We start from the raw sequence: 12558 nt of genomic DNA, 5'->3' as shown, positions 1-12558 counted from the left end.
TGATGAACTGACCAATATCTATTTAAGATTAGAAGTGACACTTAAAGTACTTCACTGGCTGTAAAGTGCTTTGAGACACAGAATGGTGCTATATAAATGCAAGTCTTTTTTGTCTGGCTACAAATAATTCCTTTTTAAAAGGAATCCTGAAGAGTTTACAAACCACCTGGGATATGGACACCACAGCGGCTCTCTATTGTATCACTGCACCAAATCCACAGATTTTACTGAAGTAACAGCAAATTGACTCCTGAAACAGAATGAAATACACATCTAACTCAATGACTGATATTTAGTAGCAGCTTTGGTGTTTTTAAAACTACTTTATACTTTACAGAAAACTTTAGTCAACAGCTTTTGATTTTTTTTAGTAAGGTTTCTGACAGAGAAAATATAGCCACAAAGTTTTGAGTGGCTGACCGTAATGGTAGAATGCAGTCTTAATTACTTTTGGCAAAATTTTGAATAAAATTATTTATCTCCTAAAGTGCAGAGATTGATTTTCCAGACATTTTAGGCGTGTTTAATCTGCCTCCTTACCTTGCTCAGGTTACATGGTTTTGGGTGAGATGCAGAATCTATACAAGGTACAGAAGGCACTGCATTTGCTTGGAAAAGAATGGATGGGTCACAGCATCTTTGCTGTTCATTGTCTCTATCAATTGCATGAAGCCAATCTATCCCATGGTTCCAATTTTGGTTCCATTGTTTTATAACTGCAGACAAGTGCAATAAAATAATACAGCAACAAACAAGACCACAGGCACAGAACTACTCCTAAACTGAGGGAGTAAGCATTTATATTTGTTAATGAGTAAACTATAATGTGGTTTGGATCTTTAAAAAAAAAATAAATTTTTCAAATCAAGGGTCTGCTCTCAGAAAATGTGTCAAATTTTAAAATACTTGAAATGCCCTAATGTCAAAATGGAATGCTCATTTGATTATGAATTTTGCTCTTCAGTGGCAGCCATTAAATTTGATGACCATCACAACAACACAATACGGACAAAAACGTTGTTAGTAAATTAGCAGCACAAATCCACAAATGTTAGTCAATTAGAAGCACAAATCTACTTAACAACATGCATGAAAAAAATGAAATTATGTTTCACTAAGAAAATTCTATGTTTAGCTGTCTAACTGCAATTAAATTAAACAAAAGTACTCAAATTCATGGTCAATTATTGTAACGATCCCAACAAAGTTTATTTATCAGACATAAACAGGCTTACATTAACAAAGTTACTGTGAAAATCCCCAAGCAGCCACATTCCGGCACCTGCTCGGGTACACAGAGGCAGAATTTAACATGACCAATGCACCTAACCAGCATGTCTTTTGGACTAGGATCATTTAGCTTCAACTAGGTGTGTAAATTTGGATCCTGCGCATTTTTTTTTATACAATGTAAATATTCTTAAAAATACCCAAACAACAAAAAATTGGATTGGAGATCAAAGTGAAGTGAACAAAAGAAAGGCTTCCTCAACTATAAGTTTATTGAGTGCTTAGTTGAATTGTATAAGTCCCAAAATCACAGGCTGAATCTTGAATCATGCTGAATTCATTAATTTCAGTCACACCTACAGTAAGAGTGCTACAGCTAGCCTCAGCAAAGAAAAAGAAGAAAATTATCCAAGATCTACGTTAATGATGGATCACAGCTGAAATGGTGTTCGTGAGTATATAAAGCACAGACAAAATTGGGCTCGATTGTGATCCGTTTGCACCTAAATATTACTGCAAATATTTGCAGACAAAGCTCATGTGAACAATGGCAGATTGCTATTACCTCATTCAAACAGTCATGCATGGAGCTTTCAAAGCAACGCTTTGAGAGACAAATAGGGGGGAATTAGGCTGTTTTCTTTTTCCCCTACATTCAGCACCCTCATCTAATTTTCCCACGTTCACCATTTATTTAGCATATCGGTAACAATACTAAGAGTTTTAAAAAAACAGTGATATGATTCAGTGTCGCATAATACACTTATCTACCTAATCACCTCAAACTAATTTTAAACTGATTCACAGGGTAGTCGCTGCAGCACAGAATTTAATGTCTATTCCTAATAGAACTAAACGGCTTCCTATTTTGATGCGAGGCTGGAGTGAGAAAAGGCATATTGAGAGAATAGGCTTCGCTCCCTAAGTTAATGAACCAGTTGCGATTTTATGAAAATCTGATACCTTTATAGTCACTTTATACTACATAAATCTGGACATGCATTTAATTCCAAGGGGCATAATGTAAATGAGAAAATCAAGGCAGCAAGCAAGGACTGATCCATGGAAGACATCAGATAATAGCATAGGCAAAAAGAGAGGCCATTGCTGGAGGTGCTCTACCCGCAGGTGGACAAGAATGGAGCCACTAAGGTCAGTTCCACTGCCCATCTATGCAGTAAAAGACTACACAGAGATGGAGATAAACAAAGAAGAACACTAGATCGATCACACAGGATGCAATTGTTAAGGCCATTTCAGTGTTCAGGCAAAAATCTAAAAAGAGATTTAAACAAGTGCGACCGGAAAAATGGTATGGATCTGAGAACCATTGATTCATTTAGAAAGATGAGAAAAATGGTTGCAAATCAATGAGTGGATGGGAGGAGACCTGGCAGCAGTTTGTAAGGACAGTCTAGAGGTTCTTTTACAAAAGAGGGGCAGAGTGACAATAAGAATTACTTAAGGGAACGCAAAGAGAAGGAGCCATTTACAAAGTAATTTAGCATGGGAAGGGCTGTGTTCTGCAGTTGAGTGGGGATGGAGTAAGTTTATTAGTGTCATTGCAATTAAGTTACTGTGAAAATCCCTTAATCGCCACACACCGGCACCTTTTCGGGTACACTGAGGGAAAATTTAGCATGGCAAATGCACCTAACCAGCACGTCTTTCAGACAGCGGGGGGAAATCAGAGCATCTGGAGGAAATCCATTCATAAACAGAGAACATGTAGACCCAAGCTGGGAATCAAGCCTGGGTCCCTGGGACTGTGAGGCAGCAGTGCTAACCATTGTGCCACCATGCCTGAAGCTTTTGCACATTTATTTCATGTCCCAGTACAAGTAAAAATCAGTATTAAATGATCAACAGTCCCATGATTTTATTTCAGCCATTTGATATTCATCCAAGTGTTTATTGCAAAACCAACTACCTAAAGTTTATTCCCTTCTTCATAAACACATAAGCAGTACTAACCACTGTGCCAAAAGAGAAGGCATGTTTCATAGAGATGAGTTCAGAGGGCACAAGGGAGATGGGAGAATAACCTGAGCTTCAAATTCAGGTTAAGTGGTACCTTGGAACAGGTTTGGCTTTGCAACTTAGGGAACAGGAGATGTAACAAAGACAGTTGCAATGGATGGTCTTGTAATTAGTGCCGAAGTTAGAGAATTGTTGAATTCGAGGGTTGAAAGGAAATAGCTTGTCTCATTATTTCCATTTTCCAGAATGATGTGGAACAGCAATTTTTTTTATTGAGCACAGCAAGGCACAAAAGTGGTTAATTTGATCAAATCATGTGCAGATGGCTAAACAAATTGTGTTAAACATGCTCAATCTACAACGCTTCAATCAAGGGTCTTGAAGATGGTAGCCATGCCAAGGAGAAGACCAGGGCAGGTGAGGACAACAGTTAACAAAACCAAGAGTTGGATAGAAATGCTGTGCAGATTAACGGCTACAAATGTCAAATTAGGGGACAGGGTTAGAAGCTGAGTGTTTAAAAGTATGGTTGTAAGTGAATATGGAGGGGGTGTGGGAGATTATACCAGGAGCTCACAGAACAAAATAGCCAGAATGGCATGGAAAATGATTACAAATGTTGACAGAAGGCATTTTCTACTGGGAGTGATGATTAGGCCCCAAGCACACCAGGGAAGAATGCTTCAGTTCAATCCACAAGCAAAACTGCGAGTTACCAGTCAGGCACTTAGCATTACAACTCTCCACCCCACTCTGACCTATCTGCTTCAGCCTCATACACAATGCAACGTCTGACCTCAATACTGAGCTTAATTTTCAAAATAATCAAGGTTGGAATGGCAGGTCTATAAAATGAGGAGAGACTAAGTCTGTTAGGATTATATTCTCTGGAGTTCAGAAGAGAGAAAGAGATCTCCTAGAAACTTATAAAATTCTAACAGATTAGACAGGATAGATTCAGAAAGAATGTTCCCAATGGTGGGGGAGCCCAGAGCTAGAGGTCACAGTTTGAGGTTAAGGGGTAAAGTTTTTAGAACTGAGGAGAGAAATTTCTTCACCCAGAGGGTGGTGAATGTGTGAAATTTACTACCACAGAGTATAGCTGAGACCAAAATGTCTGATATAGCTCTTGGGACCATTGGTGGTGGTGGGGTGTGTGTGTGTCGTCGTGGTGAGGATCTTGAATTCGATGATCAGCTATGATCAAGATGAATAGTGGAGCAGGCTTGAAGGGCCAAATGGCTTACTCTTGCTTCTAATTTTAATGGTCTCATTTTCTTGGTCAGATGGTCACATTGGCTCCACTGAAAATATTTAGACCTCCCTACCACTGTCTTTTGTTTTTTTTATTCCATTTTTCTGTTGCACCATAATTTCCATTTAATTACTCCTGTCCAATGTCTGCTTTGTTCTTCATTCATTCCTTTTTTCCCTCCCTCTGTTCTCATTTAAAAATAGCTAATTCTTGAACTTCTTCCAGCTCTGATGAAAGGTCATCCACCTGGAACATAACACAACACATTTCTCTTTCCATAGATGCTGTTTGATCCAAGTATTTCAGGTTTACAACAGCTGTAGCGCCTTCTTTTTGTGACAGTTATATTCTTCCCAGAATTTGGACAATGCACAGAAGACAAGCAAAAACACAATTTGAGATAGCAATGCTTCATCTGGAGATTCAGCGAGTGTAACATTTACTTAAGGGGCATATTTTAGTCCAGGATTTCCTGAAACAGATTCTACCTTGCTGTTCCAGAAGTATTTGGCAAAGTTCCAAAGTTAATCAGTCCTGACAGGTTAAAAAAGTTGGTGTGCCATGCCTCAATATATCATGAAGTTTCAGTCAATACTTTTAAAAACCGAACACAGACTATTAAAATGCCTGTTGCAAATCATGTGACATTTAGCCTTTAAGCTACATACAGTAGCATGTCTCTAGAAATACTAAAAACAGACATTTACAGCCATCCAGGGAATTCACACGTCTTTTTGGTTAAGGATGGGTCAACACAAAAACCCTTCCAGACTAATTCAATTCAACGTCCATTCTTGAAACCAAAAGGCTATCAGACTGAAAGGAACATTGACAAACATCTCAAACCCTCAAGCAGTGTTAACCCATGCAGCTTGTGGATTCATCATAAGTACTATTTCTCATTTGGAGAAGGACTTGAACTTGGGGGAGGGGGGAGAGGAAAGAAAGAGATACATCACCTAGCAAGGTAGTCTTGTTTCTGCCTGCTTTTGAACATCAGCTAAGAGCTATATGCAGGCAATTTTACCAAAGTAATAGTACCAACATGTCACTGGTCATAAAGCCAGCCCAAAGTAAGTAGCAGCAATGCCTTGAAAGCAGGAGACCTCAACCAAGAAAATTATTCCCTCCAATCTTTTTCAACACCCGAGAACTAACCTCCTGGAAATTTGACAAGAAGAAACCTTATACCCTGCTGAGAAACCCATGTTAAGACCCTCACTTTAACTCACCAAAACAATTCAAAATATCTACAAGAGATGTGGGAGCTAATTAACGATTTTTCAAAATCTTAGGGATCAACTTTCCTTCACCAATACTTTTTATCCCTTTGCAAGTACAATAAGGCTGCCAACAAGATGTTGATGTAGTTGTACTTTAAAATGAAAATTTACTAAAAAGGCTAATTATATTTGGCTTGCAAATAAAGTAATTTTTCCAATAGTTAATATTAACAGTTCTAGAAATTGGGACCTAAATATTAAACAGTATAGAATTCATATACCCCTTGAGGAAAATTGGGGGCTGAGCTTAACTTCCTCAAAAAAGATTAACTACCACAAAGATAGTACTTAGTAAATTCATTAGCGGAGTACAAAATTGGAATGCCAGAAAGGATCTTAAAAATGGCTCAATCTGGGAACAGGAAACAAAGCTGCATCATTCATGTTCTCACAACCTCCTCCCAAAGAGTGTCAAGAAAATAAATAATTATTCAGCATCATCTCTTGCAGGCAAACTCAACTTGCAACAAATGAACAGAAGGACTTGCCTTTAGTGCTGCTGATGTGGGATGATCATTGGCCAGGACAAGGAAAGCATTCCTCACTCTTTTCAAAGAGAAAGGCTCAGCCTCATCAGAAAGAGGACACTGCATCAACTACCAGACTAGATTGAGGTGAAGCCTTGGAGCAAGGCTTCAACTAATGAACTTCTGACTCAAAGTACAAGTACTAGCAATGAATCAAGCTACCAAATAAAAAGAAAACTGCCATTGTAAAGTTATCCAACACAATAATTTACCAATGATCTAAGTAGACCTCTGATTTCAAACCTAACCACATGAAAGAATAAAGTACCTTCATATTGCGCTTCTCACCACCTCCAGACACCCTTTACAGCCAATGAACTAAGTGTAGCCACTCCTGTGATGCAAGGAGCACAGCAGCCAAATTGTGTACAGCAAGATCCCACAGTAACGTGATAAAAACCAAACAACCTGCTTCAGTTATATTGAGATGGACAAATATTGGTCAGAACACCAAAGAGACCTCTTTAATCTTGTTTGAAAACTACAAAGGGCTCTTTCTTGTCCACCTCTGGCAGCAGTCAAGGCCTCAATTTTATATTGTGTATACTGCTACACTATATTCAAAAAACAAAAGCTTCAAAAGTATTGTACTCCTTCAGAGTGTCATCCTAGATTGTGTTCAAGTCTCTGGAATGACATCTGAACTAACAACTACCTGACTCAGAGGGGTGAGTGTAATCAATTCAGCCACAGCTACACAATACTGATGTTCTGACTTTTTAATAGTTGGAGTAAAGTGAAGTCCAAGAATATGGCAGAACTGAAATTAACTGTTGAATTTACAAACATTACTGCAGCACTGAATCAATTAGGTCATGGTCATTCAGCTTAAACAGAGCATTCAACTCCTCCAAAATCAAAACAAACATTGATAAAAGGGTTTCTTCTTTTCAGCCGCTATCATGTGATTAAATACAAAGAAACTGTAGAGAACAGAACCAGTTTAGCAATCTCATGGTTTAAAATGACCATAAATCAAAGACGTATGACAACACACTGATAACAGCGACGCTGTGCAATTTAATTCTGCCATTACTTTTCTGGTTTGCGTGAATGGTTTTCTAATAAACAGTTCCCTTATCTGGATTTGCTATTTATGGACAAAACAAATACGTTTTAATCAAGGGATACGAGGAGCAGGAAGAGTACAGAGCTGTAGTGGAACATCAGCCATTTTTTTCCCCTTCCTGAACAATCAATCAAAAAAACTACCAACCAAAATGGTGCACGTAAATACAAAACTCAAACAATGTTTTCATGTAATGTGAATGAAAGCTTTATGAATGTTACAAACTAAAAAGTAGTTTTGCACAACACAAATAATAAACTATAGTGCAATACTAAAGACGTTTTAAAAAATATTTCTGATATCACCAGATTTCTTCCGTCAGAAAAAAACAAACTGTTTCACTTGAGTTTTATAAATGGGCATCAGGAGCTCATCTGCAAGAGAAGGAAGTGAGTGAAAGTTTATGACAAATGTCTCAACTTCCAAGGTAATACCTGGTAATAATTTGCAGGAAAGTCAACTTAAAATATCATGTAGGTGAACTAACACTGAATGAACAATTTGTGGGAAAAACTCATTGTTTGTTGCTGTAACAGTGCTGTCAGTTTCTCATCTCCAATCTTCTCATGATCTAAGAATTCATGCTTGAATGTGGATAAGGTTTATGTTACTAGGATCACATTAGACCCTATCCAATTACATTGTTGGGTACAGTTGCTACAGTTGGCTTCCCCCATTTGACATTTCATTACTGTATTCTAGTGCTAACCTTATTCTGCTATTAACACCTACTTCTCAGCTCTAATGCTTCCATAAATCTTGGTTAGATTTTTGGAGATAAGACCGCTTTCTTCCATTTTTCCCTGCTGTTTCAGTGGCTCTTGGGGAATGCCAGTTTCAGCGGCTCTTGGGGAATGCCAGTTTCAGCATCTGTGGCCTTTACTAGTTCTTGGGACCTGCCATCTGTTGGAAGTTTTGGAGATTCCTGCTTTGCAATTCCTCATCATTTTTGTGATTTCTTCTTAAGCAGTCCTTCAGAATTAAGGATAATTTGCTCCCACACTAAAATGAGTTCTTAAGCAACTGAGTCCAGTATGCCTCTTTAGCAGGTGGGGCAGATAGTGGGGTACCTGGTTGCCACACTGCTTTGCCTGATTGGGGCTCACATGTACGATTATGGCAATATTATTAAACTCATTGCTCTGGTCCCAATTTATAAACAGTGAGAAATGCTTAAACAATAAAGAATATTTCAAGTTAAAAAAGCTACAAAGAAGAAACTGCACACACTTACATGTTTGCAGTTATTTAATTGGAGATTTTGGGCATTGAAAAAAAATGCACGGAAGGGCAAATACTGATTAATGGCAACTGTTCAAAAGGAAATTGGATATACTTGGAGAAAGAGTTGAGAAATCAAAGCCAAAAAAGAAGCCAAGATATAACAATGTTCATTTAGCGACAACAATAGAATATGCAAGCCGACATTAAGATAGGAGATAAGGAGTTAACCAAAACCAAGGACACGGGGGGGGGGGGGGAAAGAGAGGAGAGAGAGAAAACAAGCGAGTGATTCAGGTAGCTTACCAAACATTACAGTGTTCCTTCATTACAAGTCACTTCAGTTCAAAAGTACCTAATTCATTGTAAAGCTCTTCGCTGTCATGAAACAGCCCTACATACATGCAAGTCTTTCTTTTCAAAGAGAAGATTTTGCACATGCGCTACTATTAAATGGAAGCCATGAAATGCTACCATTTTAGTCCAAATACAACATTTTCAAATCATCCGACAAAATGTCATTACTAATGTCATGCTGAAAAATAGCCTTACACAAGGGGCAAATAATTCAAATATTTACACTTCAACTTGCATCTCCTCATGCAGAAATAGCTTTCAAAGTTTTTTACATTGAACATCAAGGAGTGAGAAAGGGAAAAAGACCAGGATAAGGATTGGTGGTGAAATGTAGTTGCTGTAGAGAAGGAAATTTTAGGAAGGAACATGACACAAAAATACAAACTCATTACATAATCCATAAAAACACTTGCGAGTAGGGAGGCCAGTTTTCACAATTAAGCGATCAATCACATGCCAGCATATCTAAGTCCACATTAACATTAAATCTTAAAACATCCATTTATCCACATTTTCAACTTTAAAAGAGGAGCTCTATCATGTCACACCAATACTAGTTTTGCATAACAAATATATCTTGGTATACATCACAATATCCTGCAACATCACCCACAGTTTAAAAGATTTCCAAATGTTGAACATAACCAAGACCTACATATTAAAGGTTGGCATTGAGTAGCCAATTGGAAAAATATAGTTAAAGTATATATCAAAATAATGGTCCAGCTAATGTTAATAATCAATTGGTCAACATGTCAAACAAAACTCCCACTCTCTCACCAGTTATTCGTCATTTTAAAATGAATCACAAGTGTTAATCACTCTTATTTTTAAGATTTGAAAACGTAAATAGATTCACACAATAAAGCAAATGAAAATAAAGAAACAAAAAAGGAGTTTAACAAACAGAGTTAACATAAACAAACGACTGGATTTTATGTTGTCATTGGAGATGAAGAAGTTTTTTTTTGAACACTAGTCTTCAATTTAGGACTAGCTGTCGATGAGAGCAAAACAATCACGTCTGTAGCAAAATATGGAATTGCATTAAACGTTTAAGTTTGGAAATGGAAGAGATCAAGGTTCAATTTCAGTTAGCTATTTGTCAAGTTCAAATTCATTCTGATTACTGCAACTTAGAATTATTGCAGTGCAAGAATTAAATCTCAATGAGAAACAGATATAGCAAGAACAATTATTGTTTTAATAATTATTACTTTCTTGACAGTAGCCCCACTGCATATTAAGTTACTATTGCAGAGAACATTTTTTTTCATTGCTTCTTGAAAATTATTTTTTCAAGAGATCAGCCTCAACTGTCATGATTAAATATTTTCGCCGTTATAAGCAACAATCAAGAATAGTGCTCTGTGTAAACGCCAGGGGATTTTCATGATTTACATCAATTAAAAATATATTCAATTGTGTGTCCAATAAACAATATTTCAAATATTTATCAGGACTGAGAACCAGTAACAGATCACAATGCTATCAGCATATTCTAGAGGCTTCTGAAGTCAGAGAAAATGTCCAGAAATGATTGCTATTAAGCATTTTTAAGCCACAACTTTCAAGCATTTCTCCACCTTTCAAGGAGTATTGAGAATGTTCCAATGTTGTATGACAATGCAATACAAAGTAGTTTATTACAGCTACTCAAGAAGTGGGGCTGTGCTTCTGGACAGGACAGTCAGTTTCACATTATATATTGCAAATCACATTTTAATACCAATACTAAATAAATGCTCTCGAAAGTTTCATTCGAAACCACTTTTTTTCCCCGTGGGGGAGGGTACACAGGACAGTTCCTTGTGAAAATTTAGACCAGAGAGAGCAACTTGATATTCTCTGCATATTCTAGAATTTTAAGGGAAGATATTTTCGTCCATCACAGTGGACTCTGGTACCTTTAGACATTTAATCACGAACTCTAATCCCCCGACAACAAGGGCCATCATTTTCGCAGAACACTTACAAATACAATTGGCATTTTTCGATGGGATGGAGGCGGGGGTTGGCATTAAAAGTCAAAGCCGAACTACAAAGTTTAATCAAACACGATACAGCAAGAAAGTGATGCATTAGTTTCAAATCTACGCAGCAAAAGAAAATGCTGCGGGGAAGTGGGGCAAAAAAAAACAAAGTGTTTGGAAAGGAGGAAACTGCCCTTCCTTTAGAGTCCAGAAACCCTACTGAAAGCAGGAAACAGCAGGCAACAGGCATACAAATATCAGCTCAAACCTGGAAAGGGGGTGGTGGGGGAAGAAGAGAGAATGGATTCGTGAACACATTTTTCTTTCCCTGGGACAATTTTTCTCCCTCCTTTAGGGCCCGGGTACAGAATGGGTGGCGTGATCAGAGGCAAAAAAAGGCAAATTCCAGTCCACAGTATTACTTTTTGTTGGTTCCAAAAAAAAACTCCATCCTCCCTGAGAAAAACAAGAGTCCACTTCTCTCCCCTCATGATGTTGAAGGTTTGGGGGGGAGGTGGGAGGTGGAATTGGCGGTGTGGAGAAAAGAGACTGCAATTTAGAATTACAAAGACAGAAATGTCCTTCTATGGACCCCACCCCCACCAAATGCTCACCTGGTTCAAGTCCTCGTCCGTCAGTAAGTGCACCTCCCGGGGTTTGAAGCAATTCTGACATTTGCTCTTGTTGAAGATATTCGCCTGGAATTTGCGGCACGGATTGTCCTTGGCCCCGGCCAACATCTCGGTGAAAGAGGTGGGGGGGGGTTAAAAGAAGGGGGAAAAAAACAAAACACTCCCCCCTCCTCTTCAGCCGCGGAATTAAAAAGACGAATATTTTTTTTAAAAAAAAATGTAAATGTATAATCTGCTCCGTTGATAAATCACGGCGGTTGTGTTGGGGCGGGGGGGGGCTCGGGCTCCGATGTCTCCACCTAAAACAGGCCGGATCTTCACCCCAATTAAATCCGCCCCGTGCGCCGCTTCATCTCTCACCCACACCGGCCTGGTTTTCAGAGCGGCTCCCCTGAGGCCCCCACTGCACTCGGGCTGGCGCTCTCTCCCTCTCTCTCTGCTGCCGCGGCTTCTTCCCTCCCCTCTCTCTCTCTCTCTCGGCCGGAGTTGTTCGTTCACTCCATGGCCGTGCTGCGGGCCCTGGAGCCGCGGTGACGGCTGCTAGATGAGGGAGGGAGGGAGGGGGGGTAAGATGGCGGTGGGTGGGGGGGGTGGAAAACAGGGAGTGAGCGCGAGGGGAGGGGGGGGGGGGCGGCGAGGGGGAACGATTGGCTCCCTGGCAGCTACGGTTCCCCCGGTAACGATCCCCAACGTTCCGGCGCCCGCTCGCTCGCTCTGCCCGGCTCGCGCGCCGCCCGCCCACTTTTATCAATGGGCGCGCACAGCGCCCTCAACAGGCAGCGTGCGGCAGCGCAGCTCCAGCCTGCCCCCCCGCTGGCATACAAACAAACACAATGGGACAGATGTACATACGCCACAGTGCCAGCCCATAGGCGCAGCGCTGGACATGTAATATATATACAGTGCCAGGCCCATGGACACACAAAGAGAACAAAGGAAAGTACAGCACAGGAACAGGCTCTTCGGCCCTCCAAGCCTGTGTGCCCATCATGATGCCCTAACTAAACTAAACAAAAACTTGCTGCCCTTAC

General features: G+C 39.6%; 1 protein-coding gene across 5 annotated transcripts in view; it reads right to left on the bottom strand.

The window, feature by feature from the left end:
* Positions 1 to 12098, bottom strand: part of mpripb (myosin phosphatase Rho interacting protein b) — a 417298-nt gene extending 405200 nt beyond the window's left edge. For 3 of the 5 annotated variants that reach the window (XM_080209086.1, XM_080209085.1, XM_080209087.1), the window contains exon 1: positions 11510 to 12098. In XM_080209086.1, the coding sequence (XP_080065212.1) occupies positions 11510 to 11635 (126 nt within the window). In that variant the 5' untranslated portion in view covers positions 11636 to 12098. The remainder of the gene's footprint in view (positions 1 to 11509) is intronic. The other 2 variants (XM_080209088.1, XM_080209089.1) reach the window with 2 other exon arrangements.
* Positions 12099 to 12558: the final 460 nt, after the last annotated feature.

This window comes from Carcharhinus amblyrhynchos, chromosome 21 (genome assembly GCF_965287045.1).
Source record: "Carcharhinus amblyrhynchos chromosome 21, sCarAmb.v2.hapA, whole genome shotgun sequence".
NCBI lineage: Eukaryota > Metazoa > Chordata > Chondrichthyes > Carcharhiniformes > Carcharhinidae > Carcharhinus > Carcharhinus amblyrhynchos.
This window is presented reverse-complemented; position numbering and strand designations above follow the sequence as displayed.